General features: G+C 38.0%; 1 protein-coding gene across 3 annotated transcripts; it reads right to left on the minus strand.

Annotated features, from left to right (window-relative positions):
- Positions 1-11,400, minus strand: LOC116145847 (heat stress transcription factor A-7a-like). 3 transcript variants are annotated; one of them, XM_031431277.1, is made up of 5 exons: positions 11,039-11,400; positions 9,460-10,602; positions 9,221-9,320; positions 9,071-9,144; positions 1-252 (listed from the first exon to the last, which is right to left on the minus strand). In XM_031431277.1, the coding sequence occupies exons 1-2, from the start codon at positions 11,327-11,329 to the stop codon at positions 9,844-9,846; spliced, it is 1,050 nt and encodes a 349-aa protein (XP_031287137.1). In that variant the 5' UTR covers positions 11,330-11,400; the 3' UTR covers positions 1-252; positions 9,071-9,144; positions 9,221-9,320; positions 9,460-9,843. The 3 variants fall into 3 exon arrangements, with proteins under 3 accessions (XP_031287137.1, XP_031287138.1, XP_031287136.1); XM_031431278.1 differs by lacking the exon at positions 1-252 and having other exon boundaries at positions 8,821-9,144; positions 9,460-9,651; positions 9,766-10,602; XM_031431276.1 differs by lacking the exon at positions 1-252 and having other exon boundaries at positions 8,821-9,144.
- Between the last annotated feature and the right edge of the window lie 4,590 nt (positions 11,401-15,990).

Raw genomic sequence — 15,990 nt, forward strand, 5'->3', positions numbered from 1 at the left:
GATAAAAAAAAATGCTGCATATATAATTTATTTAAGTTACATCTTTAAGAGTTGTGCATCGTTAAAACAAAGATAATTTTTTATCACCTTACAACAGGAGCAGGCCCAATATTACTTGTTTCCAGAAAGGAATTTACCTTTTCACTGCAAAGCATCTCCAGCTAAATCCTGCTATTTCTGGATCAACTGCTTTCTAAGAAGGCATTTCCCCACTTGTTCACTCTGCTGTTTCAATGCACATCGATGTCCAGCCTAAAATGGACAGAAGCAAAAAGAACCTTGGGTGAATACTTGCCTATGGCAATTAGTAACGCAGCCATCAAGGAAAAAAGACTAACTGACTTTTAAGCACAATATCCACTCTAGAAACTAATAATACTCAGGTTTGAATTTCAAGAATGCTAAAATAAAGTACAGTTGTGAGAATTTGTTAAAAATTACAGAAATTGGAAAAGAACATTCTACAAAGTTCACTTGTTTCAGAACCAAAAAAAGTGAAAGCCGCCCGAATTGAAAACTATATATTAAAAAGAACGAGAGTAAATAATGGGAATCCAGCACTACACTCCACCCAATTACTTCTTCTAGAAGGTCAAACTAATTTATGTGTGGATTTTACTAATTACTCAAAGTAACTAGCTCAACATAGCATCAACCTCATCATTTGTTTTCCTTTCTCTAATGGTAAGTGAATCATGAGTATAGTCTTAAAATTATTAGTCTTACAATTATGAAACAGATAATATTATGCTCACATGTAACACATGAACCCAAATTTTGATTATCACTAAACATAACTAAACCATTTTTCATTTATTAATTACACAAATCAAATAACATGATACTAGGAGTTAAGCTTCAAAAATACCCTTTACAACAAAACACATATAGAGTATGTGAAATCGATAACTCCTCTCCCACCAAAACTTATCAAAATGATCATATCATGACAGGCAGGAAGGAGAAAAATGAATGGAAACAGTACAGCGTAACATATATATTTAAGGTCATGAGAAGATGCCACCGCAAATCAGTTACAACTATAACACCTCATTACAGCAACAGTAGACAGATAGAGAGCAATGCAAATGCGTATTACAGAATGCAAAGGAAACCAGTAAATGCCATGACAATGTTATTATCGATTAATCAGGAAAACAGTTTCAATACAATTAATTGTGATAATAGTCTCAGTTATAGCTGAGTTTCTCTTCATATTGACTTAACCTTCGAACATTTTCTCGACTTGAACCAAATTATGAGTAAAAAAGCATAAATCTGCAAACTAATTAGTTAACATTATGACAACCCGCCTGCTCTTAGCGTAAGCCGCATCAAAAAATGTTATAAAACCGGTAACAGATGCATCAAAATACCATAATTTAAACTAACCAGAGTTTCCTCAAAACTAAATTATCTAAATCATCTAATGCCAATTTTTGCAATATGATTTCAAAAATCATGCAACGCTGAAGTAAAATAAATTATTGGTAGCAACTTCAATGCTACATAATTATATTGATTTGAAAAACTTTACGTGGTTAATCAACTCTTGTATATTGCAAATTCCAGGAAAAACTTTCGTACAATTAATTAAGTTAGCCAACTTGGGCCAATTTAACAGCAATAGAAGAAAAAAAAAAAAAAAAAAAACCCAACTAGTTTATCTGGACTGCCAGTATCCCTATGGCTGGCTAACAATCTGATAGATTATGAACATTCACAATAGGTTTTTTAAAATTGAGAAATTCTACATGAAACGCATTTTGTTTGTTAAAAGTGTAGATCCAAGTTGGCAAATGGCAACCGCACTGAAAATGAAAAGTTGATTTGAGATAAAGAGAAGAGACGAGTATTACTCACCGTAATCTCCCGTGAAACTGTTGATTGGTTAGTCCGGCGAAATCTGAGGAAGAGAGCGCCAGGAAACAGAGAGATCTTCGGAGCTTACTCATGAGAGTCCACTCAAAAGTAGCGCTTAATTGATTCGTTTTCATTTAAAACGCACGGTCTTGAGGTTTGACTGTTGACCACTTTTTGGCTTTTGCAGAAAATCCTTTCCCAAATTTCTTTTTATTTTCATTTATATTACCTCATAATTGGTTTTTTCTTATATTTTCTATTTTTATTTACAATTAATTGTTGTATTCAGATAAACTTCATAACAAGAGAAGATCATGATTTTAATCATAAGTTATCATTGATATAAAAATGTCTTTGAGATCTTTAAATGTCCAATTAAAATAAAAGTTTCGGGTTACAAAATTATCTATCTATTTAGGTGCACATAATTGTTTCATTATTTATGAGTTTAGAACATCGGTACATTTACACATGTTTATCAAATTGTTTATTAATTAAATAAAGATAGATTAACAAACAATACTCACAACTTTTTTCATAAACGCAACGTGACAGTTAACAATTAATTAGTTTATATTTGATCAAACGAAATCCATTGTTAGGTAAACAAAATCTATTACAAATTGACACGTTGCATTTATGAGAGAAAGTTAATAAGAAATGTTTGTCTGTATAATACTCCTCCTATTTACGTTACCCTTATACGAGATTGAGTTGTTACATCAATGCCCACCCACAAGGAGCTTATTGTCACGACCAGCTTGCTCACCGACTCAAGCACGTTACACGTTACTTACAGATTAAGTATACTTCAGGGTGAAGCAAACTTAAGGGCTAAGTTAACTTAATAGCTAAGTTAATGACTCAGCAGCTAGGCTAGGCGACTAAGGACCTTCGTTTCCAAGGTTGCGCCAATGCTCGCCACCCACGACGTTCGTTTCCAAGGTTGCACCAATGTTTGCCACCTAGGGTTTTCTTATGTAGCTTAGTCATATTCATTTGAGGAGCTTGAGCCTATAAATAGGCAACTCCACCATGTAAAGTTTCATAACTTGAATTCCATCAATACAAAGTTTATATTTTCTCTAAACTTCTCTCTCATTCGTATACTTTTAGCCTGTGAGTTTGTGTGAGCGTTAGGCTGCTTAACTCATTTCCGAAGGGTTAAGGCCGCACGAACTTAGCAAAGAAGTTAAGTGCGTGACAAGTGGTATTAGAGCCTCGGTTAGCATAACCTTGGTTTTCATTCAATGGCAAAAAATAGTGTCGCTTCAAAGGGAACCAAGACGGCGGAGATGGAGACTTCCCAAGAACATGGTCGTCCAGAGAAAGTCGACCCCAACCCCAACCCCTCAAGGCAGAGAGGTAAGTCCAAAGATTTTCTTTCCAGTTTTGACTCACGCTTATCTCGTGTAGAAGAAAGGGTGAGCACGCAGTTGGAGGATCTAGATCATCGAGTAGATGATCTAGAGTCGGAGGTTACTGAAACCCACACTGTCGTGAAATCTATGTTGTTTCAAATGGAAGAGTCACTAAGGACTGAAATGGGGAGAATCCGTGAGGAGTTCGTAGGGGAGCTTGCCAAGACCCGTCATGTGTTCCAAACCGAAATCAACAACACACTGGTTTGTTTAGACGAGGTGCAAGCCGATTTAGCGCGCCATGGTTGCAAGGACCGGCATCAACGTCATTGAAAGCCAAAGGATTGACGTCCCAAGGCCTAGAAGTTTTGATGGCTCACGCAAGGCACAAGAGGTTGACAACTTCTTGTGGGGACTAGACAAGTACTTCGGGGCCGTAGGCGTCACGGAGGAAAACTCGAGGATTGAAACTGCAGTCCTCTATCTCACAGACACCGCAAGGTTGTGGTGGAGGAGAAGAGAAGGAGACATCGAAAAAGGTATTTGCACTATCTCTACTTTTGATGATTTTAAGAGAGAACTTAAGCGACAGTTTTACCGGGAGAATGCCGAGGATGAGGCAAGAGCTCGCTTGCGAAGGATCAAGCAAACAGAGACGATCCGTGATTATATCAAGGACTTCACCGACTTGATACTGGAGATCCCGGAGATGTCCGACAAGGACTCGCTCTTCAATTTCATGGATGGATTGCAATCATAGGTGAAAACAGAGCTAAGGCGTCGGGGAGTGCAAGATCTTGCCACGGCCATAGCAGTTGCTGAAAGTTTGATTAACTATTCCACCCAAAAAGAATACACCGGCAAATCCAAAGATAAGAAGGGTAGCTTTGTTAAAGGTGCGGGAGACAAGGGGCAATCTAAGGAGAGCTATCGAGACACTCGCCAAGACTTCTCCTCATCCAAAGGTAAGGACAAGGGCAAACGTTGGGACAAGAGCTCTAACAAACCCCGCAACAACTGTTTCATTTGCAACGGGCCACATTGGGTGAAAGACTGTCCGGAGAAGAAAGTTCTTACTTCCCTCATAGCCAAGCATCAGGAGGGCAAGCAAGTCGAAAGCAGTAGTGATGGGGCACATATGGGATCAATGCAACTACTCAACGGGATTCAATCCGCACCAAAAATCGAAGCCAAAGGGTTACTCTATGTTGATATGGCCATCAATGGGAAGGCCACCAAAGCCATGGTAGATACAGGAGCTTCACATAACTTCATTTCAGTAAGTGAAGCACGTCGGCTAAGTATCAAGGCTTTAGGAGGTGGAGGCACCATCAAGGCAGTCAACTCAGAGGCACAACCGATACATGGAGTGGCTCGACATGTCAAAACCACAATGGGAACTTGGTCCGGCTACTTAGATTTCTCAGTTGCACCGATGGATGACTACCAAGTTGTCCTTGGCTTAGAGTTCATGGAACAAGTCAAGGCATTTCCCTTGCCATCAACCAACACCATGTGTATCATGGACGGGGAACAAGCTTGTGTGTTGCCCACTAGCCGCTCTATCAAGCCGAAGTCAGCAACACTCTCGGCAATGCAGTTCAAGAAAGGCATCAAGAGGAAAGAGGAAAGCTACTTGGCCATCCTTAAGCAATATGACGACGAGGAGCCAATCCCGCCAGAGGCAGTGCCCCGGGAGGTAGCACAAGTACTCGAGGAGTTTGTTGATGTCTCACCAAACAAGCTGCCAAAAGAACTACCACCTAGAAGGAAGGTAGACCAAAAGATTGAGCTAGAACTAGGCGCCAAGCCACCTGCCAAGGGTCCTTACCGTATGGCACCACCCGAGCTTGCGGAACTAAGGAGGCAGTTGTGGGAACTACTAGATGCAGGGTTCATCAAACCCTCCAAAGCTCCCTATGGCACACCAGTTTTGTTTCAAAGGAAGAAGGATGGTTCCTTGCGCATGTGCATAGACTACCGAGCACTCAACAAGGTATCTGTTAAAAATAGCTATCCTATTCCTTTGATTGTCGATCTTTTCGATCAGCTGGGGCATGCCCGCTACTTCACCAAACTGGATCTGCGGTCAGGTTACTATCAAGTACGCATAACCGAAGGCGACGAGCCAAAGACCACCTGTGTTACAAGGTATGGGTCTTATGAATTTTTGGTTATGCCATTTGGTCTAACAAATGCCCCAGCCACTTTTTGCACTTTGATGAATAAGATATTCCATCTGTACCTCAACCTTTTTGTGGTCGTCTATCTAGTCATCTAGACGACATAGTGGTGTATAACAAAACCTGGGAGGAGCACATGTGGCACCTCAGGGAAGTGTTCCAAGTCTTGCGGGACAACAAGCTGTATATTAAGAAAGAGAAATGTTCTTTTGCCAAGCCGGAGGTAATGTTCTTGGGTCACAAGATCAAGGATGGGCAGCTTATGATGGAGGATGGCAAAGTGCAGGCCATTCAAGAGTGGGAAACACCCACCAAAGTGCCAAAGTTACGATCCTTCCTTGGATTAGTAAACTACTACCGCCAGTTTATCAAAGGCTACTCGGCAAAGGCAGCCCCGTTGACAGACTTACTCAAGAAGAGCAAGCCATGGGACTGGTCTAATGAGTGTCAAGCCGCCTTTGAGGAATTGAAAGCTGCAATCAGCAAGGAGCCTGTACTTGCCTTGCCAGACCATACTCAGCCACATGAAGTGCACACCGACGCATCCGACTTTGCCATCGGGGGAGTACTCATGCAGAATAGGCATCCGATTGCTTACGAGAGTCGAAAGCTCAATGAGACCGAGCGGCGTTATACTATGCAAGAAAAGGAGATAACAACCATCATCCATTACCTTAGAGTATGGCGACACTACCTGCTTGGGTCTAAGTTTGTTACTTTGACAGATAACGTCGCAACGAGCTACTTTCAGACCCAAAAGAAGTTGAGTCCGAAGTAGGCACGATGGCAGGACTTTCTTGCCGAGTTTGATTATGTCTTGGAGTACAAGCCGGGCAAGACCAATGTGGTGGCAGATGCACTAAGCCGCAAGGCCGAGTTGGCGAGCATCAGTCAAGTCAAAAGCGCATTGGCTGACCGAATCAAGCAAGGACTCCAGCATGAGCCATTGGCTCGAAACATCATTGCCTTGGTAGAAGAAGGGAAAACTCGGAGGTTTTGGCTGACTGACGGCTTACTCTACACCAAAGGCAACCGCCTTTGCATCCCGAGATGGGATAATCTGAGGAAAGAATTGATCAAAGAGTGTCATGACTCCTTGTGGGCAGGCCATCCAGGTATGAGACGCACCCTTGCTCTCTTAAAATCTGCCTATTATTGGCCTGAGATGCAGGATAACATTGAGGGGTATGTGCGTACGTGCCTTGTTTGCCAACAAGACAAGGTAGTGCAACAACAACTGGCAGGCTTACTACAACCATTACCCGTGCCCGAGAGACCATAGGAGAGTGTCTCAATGGACTTCATCACATGTTTGCCAAAGTCCGAAGGGTCCGGGAGCATTATAGTCATTGTGGACAGGTTTAGCAAGTATGTCACCTTCATCCTCGCATCCACCGATTGCACAGCAGAAGAAACAGCCAAGCTTTTCTTTCGTAACATCATCAAGTTATGAGGCATTCCAACAAGCATAGTAAACGATCGAGATCCTCGGTTCACTGGGAGATTTTGGACAAAGTTATTCAAGATGCTAGGATCAAACCTAAACTTCTCGACTAGCTTTCATCCCCAAACTGATGGTCAAACCAAGCGCGTCAATGCACTGTTAGAGCTATATTTGTGGCACTATGTGAGCGCTAGCCCGCGGGATTGGACAAAGCTCCTTGACACAGCCCAATTCTCATTTAACTTGCAACGGAGCGAGGCAACCAACAAAAGTCCTTTCAAGATCATCATGGGACGACAACCGAACACACCTCTTTCCCTAGCCGTACGCTATGATGGGAAGAGCCCAGCAGCCTTTAGGTTAGCCAAGTCATGGCACGAACAAACTGAACTTGCTCGTGCAGCCCTACATAAGGCAGCGAAAAAAATGAAAAAGTGGGTCGACAAGAAAAGAAGGCACGTCGAGTTCCAAGAAGGTGATCTTGTTCCTGTAAAGCTACTGCCCCAGCAGTTCAAGACATTAAGGAAGGTGCAGAAAGGCCTCGTGCGCAAATATGAAGGGCCTTTTCAAGTGATACAACACATCGGCAAAGTTTCGTATTGACTCCAGCTTCCTCCGAAACTAAAGATACACCCGGTCTTCCATGTAAGCTTGTTGAAGCCATTCCATGAAGACCTGAAGAAGCCATCCCAAGGAGTCTCTAAACGAGCTCCAACAGCCGTTGTAATATCCTTTGATAAGGAGGTTGAAGAAATACTTGCCGACAGAGTTATTCGCCGACGTGGTGTGCCAAATTATTGGGAATACTTCATCAAATGAAAGGGACTTCCTGATGCCGAAGCCAGTTGGGAGACCGAAGACTCATTGTGACAATTCCAAGACTTAGTCCTGCGCTATAAAGATAATGCGACGAGGGCGTCGCAGCATTAGGTGCGGGAGAATGTCACAACCAGCTTGCTTACCGACTCAAGCATGCTGCACGTTGCTTACAGATTAAGTATACTTTAGGGTGAAGCAAACTTAAGGGCTAAGTTAACTTAATAGCTAAGTTAACGACTCAGCAACTAGGCTAGACGACTAAGCACCTCCGTTTCCAAGGTTGCGCCAATGCTCGCCACCTACGACCTTCGTTTCCAAGGCTGCATCAATGTTTGCCACCTAGGGTTTTCTTATGTAGCTTAGTCATATTCATTTGAGGAGCTTGAGCCTATAAATAGGCAACTCCACCATGTAAAGTTTCATAACTTGAATTCCACCAATACATAGTTTATATTTTCTCTAAACTTCTCTCTCATTCGTATATTTTTAGCCTGTAAGTTTGTGTGAGGGTTAGGCTGCTTAACTCATTTCCGAAGGGTTAAGGCTGCACGAACTTAGCAAAGAAGTTAAGTGCGTGACATTATGTTCTCTTGCTCACTATATAATTCTAATATTAACCAGTGAATAAGAGTATACCACATCAACACAAGTGCTTATACTTGCTCTCGTGTTTGAAAGAAAGATTTTTTTTTTTTTTTTTCATAAATCAAGTAAATGAATTCAGTAAGCCAAATAGAAATTGTGCTTCGCAAATACAATTGGATTAAGTACATGCATGTTTAACATAAATCAAGCCGATAAGTCAAAATTTACTTGATCATTCGACTTTGAACAGCCATGAAAATTCTCATATACAACCCCACTTGGATATAGGAATTTTCTCACAAATCACTAGCATTCAAAAGCTATAAAACCCAGCAAAACAAAATGATTATCTCTTTCATCTAGAACTTATTGATCTCCATGAAAAGGGAGAAGAGCAACAGGGTTGATGGATTCGTGTGGTGCAAATCAAGAAATGAAGAATTATCACACACTTGGATACATGCGGCATGCAGATGAAAGTGACAATCCGGGCCAAATTGCAAATGAGCTGTAAAATCTTACACAATACACATTTATGATTATTACCACCGACAGTACACATTCTATCAATTCTTTTAAACAAGTAAAAACAACTTGAAAAATGGAGATGTCAAATCCTAAAAGCTAACTACCAACTGAATAGATTTTGTCAAGTAGCTTCAGCTATTTGTGGTTCCAGCAACTTGCAGCTGCATCTTTGTCTATTTCTTTTAAAAGTGGTTTCTTGAATAAGAGGAAGTCATACCGATAACATTATATTATACCACATTAATAAATTACAAGCTAATTTCTTTGCGAAGATTTGAAAATTTTACCACTTGGAAGCACATATGGAGATGAAAATCACCAATGAGAATTGAGAACCCAGTTGCCATCCCAGGAAAAAGATCTACATCATGATATATTTGTCACCAAATACTGTATCAATTCTTGCATAAAAGTTTAAAAAAATTTAAGTTAACTACCAAGTAATTCTTGAGTCCAATAGCAACAAGTAATGATGGTTCCAGGAATTTGCAGCTACATGATGTTGTCCATTTCAACAGCTTCAGGACAATCTACAATCTACACTCATTTGAGGCCAAAAAAAGAGAAGGAATTACGAGACAAGAGGCAGATAAAGCAATGGATATGAATTAAATGCATTGCATAGTGCATATAGAACAGGTTGTGATTTTGAGGTGTGAAAATATAAACAAAAAACCTTCAGAGACAAATCATGATAGTGAATCTTCCAAGCACTGCCTTCAACCTAACCAAGATAAGAGAAAATTTAAGAGAAAAAAAGATGTACAAAATTGAAAATTTTTGGAACAAAAGAAAATGGAATACAGGGTTAGAAACACCAGAAACAAGATATTTTTCCACTGGTACACTGCTTGGTTATTCTTCTGTCCTGTCAATATAGCAAGAAATGCAGGTGAATATTATTGCCTAATGGCATTTCAAGAAATCCAAACACCACAATGGAAAATACAAACTGATGGCTCGCTTTGCAGAAGCCTCCCACCCAGAAGGAACTGTCATCATCGATAGAGCAGTGTAAACTGTAGAATCAAACAACTGCCCATATATTTTACCTGGGGCTTCAACCCAAATACCCAAAACGATCAGCCAAAACATTCACATCTTCATCTTCACCTGCTTCAGAATTTGGAATATCTAATTCTCCTTCAAACCTCTCATTCAATAACTCTTCCCAAAATCCATCATCAAGTTCTCTATCACCACTCTCTGGTGCCTCTATATCTGCATTTCCATCCTCTTGCTCCCTCCTTGTTCTCCCATATCCTTGCATTTCCAATGCCAGTGCTTCCAGTTCAGACACCTGAAACCCGTATTCCCCAAATTCCAAGGGCTCAGCTTTGATGGGATTTGTCCCTTCACTACTACTACCAACTCCACTTGGTCCTTGATCAATTGGCCTTCTTCTTTTCTTAGTCATGGCTTCCTCAAGCTCCATCCTTTTCTGTTTTTGCTGCACTAACTGCTGTAGAAAGACAGGATTTTGCATTGCTCTAGCCAAGAAAGACATCATTTGTTGCTGCTTCTTTTCTGTGCCTTGTAGCCTTTGTTCTATGGCTTGAAGATAGGCTCTTGTATTCTGCTGCAGGTGTCTAAGTTTCGTTAATTCCATCATTAAAACCTGCTTGTCACGCACCAAACGATCAATCTCCCCGTCTAGTCCAAACCGCCCCACTTCAACACAAGGACCAAGCGCTTGCGGCGGAGGAAGCGGCTGAGATGTTGCCTTCCTCCTCTTGATGTTCCTCAAAAGTTGCTTCTGCTCCCTCAGAAATCCCTCATTTGCAAACTCCCACCTACCTGGATCAATCTTTCTGAATCCCTGCACCAAAACAAAATTTACATTCAGTAACTTATCAAAAAATTGAAAATGGGTCAGTGAAACTCAACTAAGAAAAAAATATTAACATGAATTCATGCATTTGATACAATAAAAAACAATATTATAAAAAACTCTTCTGATAATAAAATAATAGGATTTGATGACGAAGGCATGTGAGTTTCCAGAACCATCTTGAATTTTATTAAACTTACAGATAGGACATTGTGACAAGCCAGTGAGCATCCAAGTGTAGGCATTTCAAGAACCCATTTGGAATCCCCACTTGCTTGGTTAAAAAAATTAATTAAAAAATAAAATAAAACCATACATCCAAGAAGAAGGATTGGTGGATGAATTGAATTGAACAATGTTGATTCAAATCACAATAGGGAAGAAGAAAGCAAATTCGACTAAGAACTTCAAATTGCGGACTTACATAAGTGTTAAGCTGCCGGACAAAGCTGGAGAAGTTATTATGCTTGAAGTATCGAGGAAGAAGAGCAGTGGACAAGGCGTGAGGGTCCCAAACAACAAAGCTCCCACCGCCTCTGGTCCAAGAAACAATATGATTAGTATTCAAATCATCAACCATTTCATAAGTTTTAGTCAGAAATGGGGGTGGCCCCGTGTCGTGGAGGCCTTCCATTGGCTGCGGCGGAGCCATCACTCCCGATTGTGATGAACTCGATCCCAGGTACTCCTCTTTTACTATGTAATAAGGATTCATTTACCAATTTAGAAAAACAGAGGAAGGAACAGAAAGAAAGACAAACAGATTGATTGACTTTAGATTATAAAAGAAAAGAGAAAAGAAAAAAGGATATGATTAAAGGAGAATCAAGAAGAAAATCATAAAAGAGAAGTGTATATGTATAATAAAGAGCCGCGGTTTTGGTGGTGGTGCTGATGGGTTATGATGATTGTTACAAAGTGACACTCGAGATATTTTCTTTCTTTGTTCACATACGCCTCTGTTTTCTTCTTCCGGAAGGTCGTTTAAGCTGTTACTACAACAACAACTACCAACTAGGTAGCCCAATTCCATTACTCATGTAACACAAATCCAACGCTTCGAAATAACGACATTGAAGGGGTTAAATGGAAAGATTATGGGGGATTATTATTTTATAATAAGAAAATTAGAAAGTTCTAGAGGTGGGTTTTGGATTTTTGCATATTAGCCCCCTTCTTCATTTAGCAAGTTGTGGTCCTTAAGGAAAGTTCTGGAACTTGTATGCGAGGGTAAGGAGGATTAAGATGATAGGAAATGATATGGCGGGAGGCATGGTGTGGAGCCCTAGAAATATTAAATTAGTGGTATTGGACTATTGGTAGCCACACTCTTTTTATAAATATAATTTTCATTGGTGTGATCATGTCCCCACTCATTATTGGTTGACATTTTTTTTATTTCAATGTAATTTTGACCTAAATCAACATAATTTTTTTGCTACTAAGTAGAAGATATTTTTTTCTTTTGCTTTGCTTGGTCGGTAGGGGGTAACCAATTATAAACCTATCAAAGATGTAAAAAATTTATTATATAGTTTGGGGATTTGTTGAATGGGAGGATTATCCTCTCTTATAAACCAGTAGGCTTAAGCATGCCTAATCAGTATAGAGCTCTAACACTTTCTCTCAATGTCAAGCTCATATGTTGGGCCATGCCTGTTAATAGAGGTAATTATTTGATTCTAATTTTTCATCCGCTGGTCGAATACTTAGCTCAACTGAGCCTAATTTTGATACCATAATAGAATTTTAGGTGGGGCTGACTTCTCACCTAACAAAGTCTTATTCGATGAGAATTCAGATTTACCTCAAATTTTATCATATTTACTGTGCGAGATTTTATACGCATTTGCCATTATTGAAAAATATTACATATTTATCTTTTTTTTTTAAAAAAAAAATCATTTAATAAAAGTATCAAAAACTTTTTTAAAAACACCAAAAAAAAAAAAAAACCTTTTCAAAATATTATATATATATATTATTTTTTGCTATTAATAGACAAAATTTACAGATTCTTCCGCCTATTGCAATGTTAAAAAACTAGGTACCATTGATATTTGTAATATTTAAAAATTTATTTATTATAATTACTTTTAGATCAAAAGCTATAAAATGTTTGAAATTATTTTCGGATTTTACATCAAATTTAAGGGTTGTATTGAAAAACTATCCTATAAAAACATTTAAAATTATACCCAAAAAAAAAAAAAACTGTAGTTAAATCGTTAATTATTCTAACAAGATTTAAACACGCATCTTTAAAATTAAAATTAAAATTAGTCAAATGCTTACCACATTTGGTTACCGTGCAGCAGTTCTAAGACCACTAAAAGTCTAAAAATTAGTCAAATGTTACCCAATTTAACCGTGACGAATGCATTTTAAAAATTTAAAGGTAACGTGGCATCGCCGCCCAGTTGACACGTACTTATCTCTATCTTACTGAAATAAACGTACTAGGCACTCGTGTTAAATTATTATCAAGTGGCGTCACTTGATTAGTTGATTGGTACTTTGGCGGGTGCATTATTTGGCAAGTTGCATTATTTAAATCCAAAAAATAATTATTTTATTATGATAATAAAATATTATAAAAGGGAAAAGAAGAAAAAATAATTCTTTTAGAAGCTTCTACAATATTCCCAATGATGAATTTCCGAAATTAACCCTCACTTTTTGCTAATTATCTTTTGGTTTTCGGTATGAATCTTGGAGATAATAAAAACAATTTCAAATATTTTAGGGTTTTTATTATTTATCCTCTTTAGAGATAGCTAATATTACCTGAATTTTGGGAAAATATTAAATATCCTTTTGCCATTGATTAAGTGCAAGTTAATGGAATTGGATAGCGTTAGGGCTCAAGAGTGGTTTTTGACAATTTCCCACAAAAGTGCCATCAGTTTGTCAACGGCAAAAAGTGAGGGGTAGTTTCTGAAATTCTCCCATATTCCCCGCCACCCTATTGGTTAATTTTTCTAGCAAACCATAATTGTCTGAACTTACTAAAGAATATTTCCATGCTTTGCATTGCCCGCGTGTATGAGAGAGAGAGAGAGCCAAAACTAGATATTTATCGATCATATTTAATTAATTAGTTTTATCAAATTATTTTGTGACGTGTCATCTAGTCAAGATCTCGTATTTTGTGATAGTAGGAATCTAAAAAGAAGTTTGAATCCAATCCTAGGTTAGGTTCGGCATTCTTACACCACGTGGACGCCATCTCAGTTTGCTCATGCGCCTAATTTTGAAAGTACAAAGTGCGTGGCATTTTCTGATTGGTCAACGAAGGCGGGAAATTCATACGCAGAATACAAAATCATACTACAAGGAGCGGATTGACAAAGAAGAGCTTTCTGTTTGGTTGGTAGGGAGAAAAGTTGCAGAAGAAGAGAAAATTATTGATTTCTTTTTAATTAAATATTGATTAATGAAGAGATATTTTGTTAATTATGAATTAAAGACATTGCCTTACCTAAAAATACTTAATCATTCAATCGCTTTGTTCAATCTCATGTGTGAACAAATCGAATCTCAGCTCACTAATCCAAAATATCAAGCCTAAAAATCAAATAATTAAAGTAAATAAAAAAACTACTATGTGGCAAGCAGGTGGGATGTCACGTGTTTTGTCTAGCTTACAGCAACTAAGCAAAATGGGCAAATTCTAGATCAACAAGTGGGATTAATTTATTGTGTATTCCGTGGCAATTGTTATTTAAATAATAAATTTATTATTTGTTTAATTAAGCAAGCTAATATTATATTATATATTGTTGCATCAAAAGCACCACCCCGAGGGATTAAAAAATTAAAAATATCAAGATATTATCCAAAACAAAACCTTCTACAACATTCGCGAAACTACTGAAGATGAAGATCTATGGCAAATAAAATAAAAAATAATTAATTTAAAGTTGCTTAATTAAACGAGGCATAATGAAGGTTTAAGAGAGGAATTAATTAAGGTAATTAAGTTAATTATGTCGAGGATTTGGAGACAGGTAAATTAGGCGAATAGGTGGATATTTTGAATCCCAGGTTTGGTGTTGTTGGGTCAGGGATGAATGAAATGGCCCACAGCCCATTCCTTTTTATAGGTTCAAAGTGTGTGCGTGTCAATAGCTAAAGTGATTGCCAGTGCCAAATTGAATCGAAAAGACGACGACACTTCTTATTAATTATTATTAATAAAATACACGAAGTGGAAACTTCTCTTGTATTAAATTATTTAATTACCAAGTTTCTACATTGTTCTGATGTGTACACTGCAGTAGTACATTGATTTTAATTTATAATATATGGTTTCTTCTTACGATGCAGGTGAGCAACCCTATGGATATTATCCAAATACTAGGAACAGTTCATGGGGCATTGAAAAAGAAGTTCTTATTTGTTTTACAATAAGCTTCTACATTGTTCTATAATTTGTGTTTATTGCTTCTGGAAGAACATTTTATTTATAATCGATATTTTTGTATCGTTTCATTCGGCCCAGTTCCATTACATATCATACGAAAAGTCCAAAACAACCAATAATAACCCAAACCGTCCCATTGACACAAATTGGAGCCCAAACAGGCCCAGCAATCTTATTGGTTACAACATGATCACATGGATCGAACAAACTCATAATTAAACAATAAATTCAATGAAAAGGTAGTTTAATGCAAAACAGATTTAATGGAGACAAAATGGACGATTACGTCAGATTTTGGAGTTAACTTGTCCTAGGTTCCATATTACATTATTTTAGAGACAACCATGATTCCATCTAAGAAACATCATGATTAGTGTCATAGACCTAGAGAAATCATGTACAAAGAGGTTTGCTCTAAGTAAACTTGAAAACATGCACTCAAGAAATAAAGAACTCAAAAGAGCTAAAGATGGAGAGAATACTTCTTTTGCATTCCTATTACCGTCAAAAGAATACAAAGAACAAATCAAATGAATTAACTAACTATTTATGCATGTTTATAAATAGATTCGACGGTCTAAATTCATACATATTTAATAAGAGGGATGACTATTGACTCAATAAGGAGACATATATGAGAACTGATTTGATAAATGTCTTTGGTGAAATAATTTTATAAAAAGATTTCACTAGATATTTTCCGGGTCTAAACCTTTGACCATGGATTTGGCCAATGGATCTACGAATTTGACTTGGATGTAATATTAGAAAGACATTAATTAAGTATTTTTTATTATTATTTGAATACCTAAAACTTAACACGGATAAATTTTCATTATTTCCGAAACCTTAAAAGAGAATTTTGTTATTTAATCGTAACTCAAGGAGATTAATATTGTTAACTCTGATTTAATTAATATCTTAAATGAACTCTCAAGTTTACAAATACT

The sequence above is a fragment of the Pistacia vera genome, unplaced genomic scaffold (genome assembly GCF_008641045.1).
Source record: "Pistacia vera cultivar Batoury unplaced genomic scaffold, PisVer_v2 Contig468, whole genome shotgun sequence".
In the NCBI taxonomy this organism is placed as follows: domain Eukaryota; kingdom Viridiplantae; phylum Streptophyta; class Magnoliopsida; order Sapindales; family Anacardiaceae; genus Pistacia; species Pistacia vera.

Excerpts from the sequence above, each read along its gene's own strand:
- LOC116145847 (XM_031431277.1), bottom strand. The coding sequence starts at position 11,329 with ATGAATCCTTATTACATAGTAAAAGAGGAGTACCTGGGATCGAGTTCA. Across the intron at positions 10,603-11,038 it reads TCCGGCAGCTTAACACTTAT|GGATTCAGAAAGATTGATCC; the intron begins GTAAGTCCGCAA and ends GTTTTGGTGCAG.